The sequence below is a fragment of the Lichtheimia ornata genome (genome assembly GCF_029851405.1).
Source record: "Lichtheimia ornata isolate CBS 291.66 chromosome Unknown scaffold00060, whole genome shotgun sequence".
Lineage (NCBI taxonomy): Eukaryota > Fungi > Mucoromycota > Mucoromycetes > Mucorales > Lichtheimiaceae > Lichtheimia > Lichtheimia ornata.
Window position 1 is genome coordinate 187,168 of NW_026695380.1, and position 7,117 is coordinate 194,284.

Here is a 7,117-nt window from a genome sequence, read left to right on the forward strand (position 1 = left end):
AAGGGAATGATAATAAAGTGGGTGTTTCATCTACTACAACTATTGCTATTACCAGTGATGCATGGTGAGACCATCTATCTTTTCACGATCATTGGTGAGAGTGACAAGGACATTGCTTTGGCAGAGATTGAATTGCTTGACGGTATCTTGATTGATATAACGACGTGAAGTGGATGGATCAGGGACATCGCTGTAAAAAGACATTGGCATATACTCATCATCCTCAGGTTCATCACGTGTAAATGCAATGTGTCTTGCCGATGGGAAAGAAGCGAGTAAAGCCGTAAGCAATTGCATGGGTGTATTTTGGCGTAAACCATGAACGACAAGAAGCGTAATGGGACATGGACATGGACCTCTTCCAAGCATGGCTTCTGCAACAGGCATTGAGATGGCAAGACATTCAAGTGAAGGTGCTGGATGATCTGCTTCGTTCCATAATACGTTGGCAATACGATCAGCAGCGGCAGGGTTATCGAGACTAGCACAAAATCCAAGATCCAAATGGCGTAAGTAACGTGCACTACGACCTGTCAGGAAGGCAATTGCATGATTGGCATCGCACGCTGTTTTGGCAAGGCTGAGGTATTGCAAATTGATGTTGAAACGGGCCATGGCCGCCAATCCCACTGGTGTCACATAAGCACATCCTGTCAAATCCACTTCTTTAACATGAATCTTGCCAAATTTGGCCAATGCTGTCAATGCTCCATTGGTGATCGTATCATTGTATCGAATCGAAACGGATGTAAGGTCGTCGCAATGATCTGCAAATGCTGCCAATCCACGTTCGCCACCAGCATCGCTGCCGAGAGAATCCAATCGAAGATAAGCAAGTCGAGGAACACGTGGTGCCAATTCAACCAATAAGTCGTCTGATACATGCTCGCAATAGGATAGATCCAATGCCCGTAAATGGGGTAGTCTACCAGTACCTCGCACACTTGACACTGTCAAAAAGCTCGTCTTAACCATCTTGAGCACTTGCAGATTGGGCGTATAGCGTGTCAATGCATCAAAAAAGTGGGGTCGTACGTTCTCATAAAGTGATTCCTCGATATGCGATAGATCAAGCGTTGTCACCAGTGCTTGTGTCTCTGGTCTTAATTCAGGTAACAAGTCGATAAAACGATTCAACAATCGAAGTGGGTTGTATAGATATCCATCCTGAAAGTTGGGTGCTCGCCAAATAGCCTTATTGCTTTCTCGGTTGAAATGACGGCTCACTCTTGCACATTGCGCCAAGCTACCAGTGTCGAGATGCGGTATGATGTATCCAATGGCTTCATTCACACCATGTGAGGTAGGCATGAAGAGAATGGGGTCAAACTTTTGCACTGCAGGGTTGTTGTTGTAGGAGGAGGAGGAGGAGCTGGTCGTGGCGGTAGAAGCGACATACATTGTTGTATAAAAAAGAAAGGTGAGTGAGACTTTCCCATTATCCGCTTTTCTCTTTTTTCTTTCTCTCACTCCCTCCCCCACCCATAGTTGCACTGAATGCTCAGCACACAAGAATGAATCATCAGGTGAAAGGAACCCTCTACAACATGTGCTCAGCATCGGCATGTATTGCTGACTTGGTTACACAAGACATCCACTACTACTCTAGGTTCTATCAAAAGACCCAAATTGACCCAGGAAGAACAAGCTCTACAAAAGGAATGGAAGAAATACGATGACATGATTCAACAGATCAATCAAGCGAAATGTTATCTTGACAAGGTAAGTCTTTGAGTAATATCATCCTTGCTTCGTGATGACTAAAAGGCTATCTACATCCATGCATAAATAGGATGGTCCAGAGGAGCTTGAACAATTGATCACAAAATGGAGAGCGATTGCACAGGTAGTAGTAGGTGATCGGCAAAGAGGAATCAAAGTACATACTCAAAAACCTTTCTTTGCAGCATGTTGCTGAAGAGCTTCTCGCTGTCTTTAATGAACAAAAGGAGCTATTCACAATGGAGACGTCTTGGGACTATTGGGGTGACGAGGAGAGTATCTTCATGGATGAAAGCACTGATGATCTTGATGAGCGTGAAAAGCCCGAAGAAGAAGAAGACCCCATGGTCCAAATGCTTACACGCTTGAAGGTTGATCCAGAAGTCATTCACTATTCAGCCGAAACCAACAGCTTCTACGACTAATGTACTATATCCACCATCCCTGCATTGCTATATCAGATAGGCTCGCTTTCTCTCTCATTAAACAACAAATAAAAGGATTGCAGTAGTAATAATACAAGCTTTTATATAGCATGATGGTGTTCTCCTCCGTTATCATTACCACCATCACCATAATCATCATATTCATCTTCGTCATCATCATCATCATCGTCACGCTCTGTATCGCTACCATCTGATTCAACACCTGCTGTGCCAAAACTACGTATACGAGTAAGCACGTTCTCAAAAGTGGTTATGGGTTGACTCATGGAGGCTGCTTCCTTGCTTGTCTCATCGCGATCGCGTCGGCTCTCAAAGTCTCGTCGGCCATAGAAGGAGCCATTATAAGGAGATTCATAACCATAGCTTGAGGCGTGTCGACTTGGTGTCATTGTTGGCACAACCCATGATGATGGTTCAACAGCGGCAGGTGATTCAACACGTATGGGGATAGGTGTGGGTGGTGTAGCTCGTCCATTGACACCATTAGTGGATGGCGTATGTCCGTTACTATCATCAGGTGGATCGATGGTTTTGATTTGCTCATTGAGTGCAAAGGGCAATGGGATCTCCTTGATCGCACGGTATTGTCCACAATTGTTCAAGTGCTATACACCCATATTGCATAATGATGAGCGGATGGTTACAAAATTCAGGTGATGTTTGTTGCACGTACCTCGTTTTCCAATCGGAATACGTTCCATTGTATACGACGACATGCCTCCATTGCTGCCAAAATGAATGCGAGGATGTCACCATTCAAACGCATACGCACCAAATTGGTCACCCATGCAAATCGAAGACACACATCGAGAATCGAAGCAAGATAATAGGTCTGTTGTTGATGACACCTTGTGTAAGTAAACAACCATGATACACCTCATGTGAAATACTAACCGCTTTATGGAAGACAAGCTCATCTCGCAAAAGGAAATTTTGACTTGAAGGGCGTAAAAGACCCCAATCCATTTTGATGTCCCATACGGAGGTATAGCATGAATTGATAAATGACGCCAAAATCCACAGGGTTGTGATAGCTGTATTTGCTAGTAATGTGACATCAAAGATGCATGAATAAATTGTTCGGCAACGTTGAGGACCAAATCACTCACAATGACTTTTTCGCACAGCACCAATGATGGTTGCGACAATACTGCTTGTGTACTTTAACGCATTAGCCAAATGCACCAGCTCACTCGAGTCACGATAACGACGCAAGCATTGTAGCAAACGCCACCATGGAGGAAGAGAAGCAATAAGCGGCGTGTACCACATTAACGATATGCTACAATTGGATTCTAATTGCAAAGCAACATCAGCTGATAAGCGAATACAACAACCTTATGCCAGCTTTTGTATCTTACCAAGATCAGACCAATGCCATGAATAAGCACAAAAGAAATAGGAGAGGGTCCACAAGGAATAGGCCAGGCTGTTGAGCTCGTCTGCAATGAAAAAGTCTCGAAACTCGACCCTGAAAAGACCACTAAGTAGGATACGGCCCTGTTCATCATGATGAGACAAGAAGCTTCAAGATGCTGTGGGCCATGGAATACAAACCAGTGCAACTGCAAGCCATTTTCGTGCTGAGCAATAAAGAATGTTGAAAGGACAAAGCATGATGGCAACAAGAATTACGAATAAAATAAGCGGGCACAGCTCCGAGGGTATAGTTGGTGCAAAGACTTGAGAAAAATCAATATACATCATGATCGACTGGACCAGCAGCAGAAAAGACGGCAGCTATTATACAAGGATCATGATCAATATCGATCCCATAATGGCATTAGATATAGAGCATATAGATACCTCGCCAAATTGATGATAGTCGAGATTGTGTCTTGGATCCAATTCAAAGATAAACTTGTAGCTAATCCGGTTCTTGTGCCATATCACCAGGTTAAGCGCAAATCCCAAGCAAAAAAGGATTGGTAAAGAAAAGCATGCATATATATGCAAGTTGGTCTCAATATTTGGAAGCTGTTTTGCTGTCTTTGGGTCGAATCCTAGAATACAGTAGCAGGTGTGTGGATGATGAGTTGACAAGATCATTGAATCATTTGAGCTCTTACATACCCAGTTGTAAAGATCTTAGCAACATAGGGATGGCGATGCCTATGAATAAACCAATACGCAGTGTCGTAGAATTATAATCCTGCATGCATAATGCAATGAGTATGCATATGTCACTCCGCACAAGCCAACATGCACGAACCTCTTGCTTTTCAGGAACACGGAGTTTACGCATACCCCGCCGTCGGTGTCCATCAGCAAATTCATTGATGTATAGTGTCTAAACGTCTAAAACGTTGAGCAACAAAAACATGGGCATTCTGAAACATTCAAATACCTCAGTCTCCTTGATAATGTTCTGCAAATCTTCAGATGTGACCCAATGATACTTTTTCATGCGTTGTGTATAAAGGGGGCTCGCTTTCCATCCTGCCGTCTATGATCGTCATGCAATGTAAACGCACAAAAAGTAAATAAAAGGAACAAAGGTGATCATTGCTAAAGTGTAGTTCTTTACCTTGTCGAACTTTTTGAGGATCTTTTGAAAGCCCTTCTCGTTCATGATCTAGTACGTGGTACAAATGATGATGAGCGTTGTTGACCACATGATGTGCTTATCCACTTCCCGCGTTTTTGCCCTTGTGATGTGATGTTTACCTTGTAAGAGGATAAGAATGTCAAGCTGCGATAAAACTCGGTGATGGCTTTTTTTAATCGACTACGAGCCACCTAATGGGAAAGAGTGAATACGATACCCAGGTAATCATGGTGTATGATTTGCTTGCCACATACATTGTAGCTAACGTGATGATCGGCAGTATAGTCAACGGTGGATGATAATTGTGGTAGTTGAAGGGAGGCAGGGAGCTGATGTGAGAATCTGTGTTGCTGTAATCGATTGAACCAATGATCATGTCGCGACTCGTCATTATTGTAGGATGGCCGTTGTGCTGGGTCAGTCGCCTGTACATAGCATATGAGCAGTCAGAGAATGGCGTAATGAGTTGTGGTGTGGTGGTAGTACATACCCCAATTTCGAGTAGACGTCGGCCATACTCGGCTATCAACTGCATTTGAATCTTGAGAGCTTCCAGTTTGGTCCTTGCCTCCTGTTCTTTTTCTATACAATTGCATGATGATGAGAAAAGATAGAAAAAGGATGCATAAAAGAAGAGCTTATTACCATTATAGAATCGAGAGACCTTATCAAGCTCGCCATTGAGCATAGCAAAGAATGCCCGTTCCGGTTCACTTGCATGAAGCAGAACCTCCTCTAGTACTGATAATGTTGCCGAGCTGCGTACTGACGCTAAAAAGGGTAGATTTCATTACCCCATGGATGGATGGATTTAGAATTGCATGGCAAGTGTGTATGTGTGCGTGTGTACATTTGATGGGATCATACCATACCTGGATGTGAAGGTACACGATACATTTCAGTCTCGTCATTATTAAAGCGTGAAGACAAACGTCGAATGAGAGAGTGTGGAAATGAAGGTTGGCGATCCAGAGGTGCATTGTCGGCATGGGTCCATGCATTCCAAGGCCAACGCCATTCGGTTGTTGCGGCTGTATCAGTCTTATAGATCGCTGGTCGGGGGATTTCAGGGTCACTGTCGGCGTCAAAGCCTTGGAAGGCTCGGTCAAGTTCAATAGCTGCTTTTCGTTCCTTTGCCTTTCGATACTGATGTTTGTTGTTTCGAGCGTAAGAATTTGTGTGTATGTGAGCAAGAGATCAAGGGAGGTATGTAAATGAAAATGATACCTTTTCAATGACTTTGATCTTCTTTTTAAGGCCTTTGTAATTAATATAAGCCTTTCTCCACTCGGGTATACTCTCGTTGGCAAGATCTTTGGCAAACTTCATGATTGGATGATGCTATGTATGTGTAGAGTGAATGCGAAAGAAAGAAAGAGACAAAGTACAACAATAATAATGTATGTGGGCGTATTGTTGGAGGCGCTACTGCTGCATGCGTTCCAACAACAGCAAGTGGGGGTTTGAAAAAGAGAGTTGGGGGAAAGAAGGAGGGAAAGAAAATGACAACAAAACGGAAGGACACATGTAGATGGTTTTTTTATAAGTTTTTAGTAACCGCATAAGGCTGCACGGTGAACGACATCAAAGACCGAGAAAAAAAGGGTACATGAATGACGGGCTGTGCCTGAAGAGGACAAAAGGTTGTAGCTAGTTAGGATTTTGACCTACCACGAGCACACGTGCTCTTTTCTGCTGATTGTCATTGCTCGATCACTGCAGCACGCGCAATGGTTAATATTAAAAAGAGCAAAAGCAATGCAAGGATCTCTCTCACTGTTATTGAACCACTCCATTAGGGTTTGTTTGTTTAAGGAGACTCCATGGATCAGCTGCATTTGGTTGTAACGTCTTACAGAATCAAAGCAGGCATACTCTTGCATGAGAGGCACACACACATACAATGAACCAAAACACCACCTGCCACACGTGACACCTTTTTCAACCACAGACATCGAATGAAACTATCGCTTGCTTCCACCTCTCCACACACACCTCCCCCCAATCGCAGCATCGTCAATGACAGCACTCACAGACATTCGTGGCGAACGTTCATTCTTTCGAAAGACACGGGGCAACGCAATCGTCAAACTTGTACGAGAACGTAGGTCGATTGCCATGGCAACAACGATAACAGCAACAGCCACATGTTAACGACATTTCAACACTACAGAGTACGTTCGCAATGACATTCCTTGCATGGCAGAATGTTGTTCCTCTTGTCAACAGCTTATTGGCAACACAATGCATCAAGGCTATTTGAGTGCTGAAGCAGATCATTATGTTATTCCTGATATATCGGTATGTTCTTTGTTGCCTCTTTCTCTTTCATACACGTCGCATACATCTTCTTACCCCCCCCCCACCCCGACGACGCACCTCCTTGTACACCCAAGTTATC

At 43.7% G+C, this 7,117-nt stretch overlaps 3 protein-coding genes across 3 annotated transcripts; 1 reads left to right on the forward strand and 2 right to left on the reverse strand.

Moving 5' to 3' along the window:
• Positions 1 to 48: 48 nt before the first annotated feature.
• O0I10_009853 (uncharacterized protein) lies at positions 49 to 1,401 on the reverse strand (the record flags this gene model as incomplete). The annotated part of the gene is made up of 1 exon (XM_058489839.1): positions 49 to 1,401. One exon carries the CDS (start codon positions 1,399 to 1,401, stop codon positions 49 to 51), a length of 1,353 nt encoding a protein of 450 aa, XP_058339461.1.
• Positions 1,402 to 1,514: 113 nt separating this feature from the next.
• Positions 1,515 to 2,147, forward strand: O0I10_009854 (uncharacterized protein; the record flags this gene model as incomplete). Its single annotated transcript, XM_058489840.1, has 4 exons — positions 1,515 to 1,526; positions 1,591 to 1,722; positions 1,793 to 1,846; positions 1,908 to 2,147. The coding sequence occupies 4 exons, from the start codon at positions 1,515 to 1,517 to the stop codon at positions 2,145 to 2,147; spliced, it is 438 nt and encodes a 145-aa protein (XP_058339462.1).
• Positions 2,148 to 2,248: 101 nt separating this feature from the next.
• O0I10_009855 (uncharacterized protein) lies at positions 2,249 to 6,045 on the reverse strand (the record flags this gene model as incomplete). Its single annotated transcript, XM_058489841.1, has 17 exons — positions 2,249 to 2,773; positions 2,842 to 3,000; positions 3,063 to 3,211; positions 3,278 to 3,463; positions 3,530 to 3,668; positions 3,726 to 3,908; positions 3,975 to 4,171; positions 4,242 to 4,320; positions 4,381 to 4,458; positions 4,516 to 4,614; positions 4,696 to 4,743; positions 4,836 to 4,907; positions 4,971 to 5,141; positions 5,207 to 5,298; positions 5,362 to 5,487; positions 5,589 to 5,862; positions 5,944 to 6,045. The coding sequence occupies 17 exons, from the start codon at positions 6,043 to 6,045 to the stop codon at positions 2,249 to 2,251; spliced, it is 2,679 nt and encodes an 892-aa protein (XP_058339463.1).
• Positions 6,046 to 7,117: the final 1,072 nt, after the last annotated feature.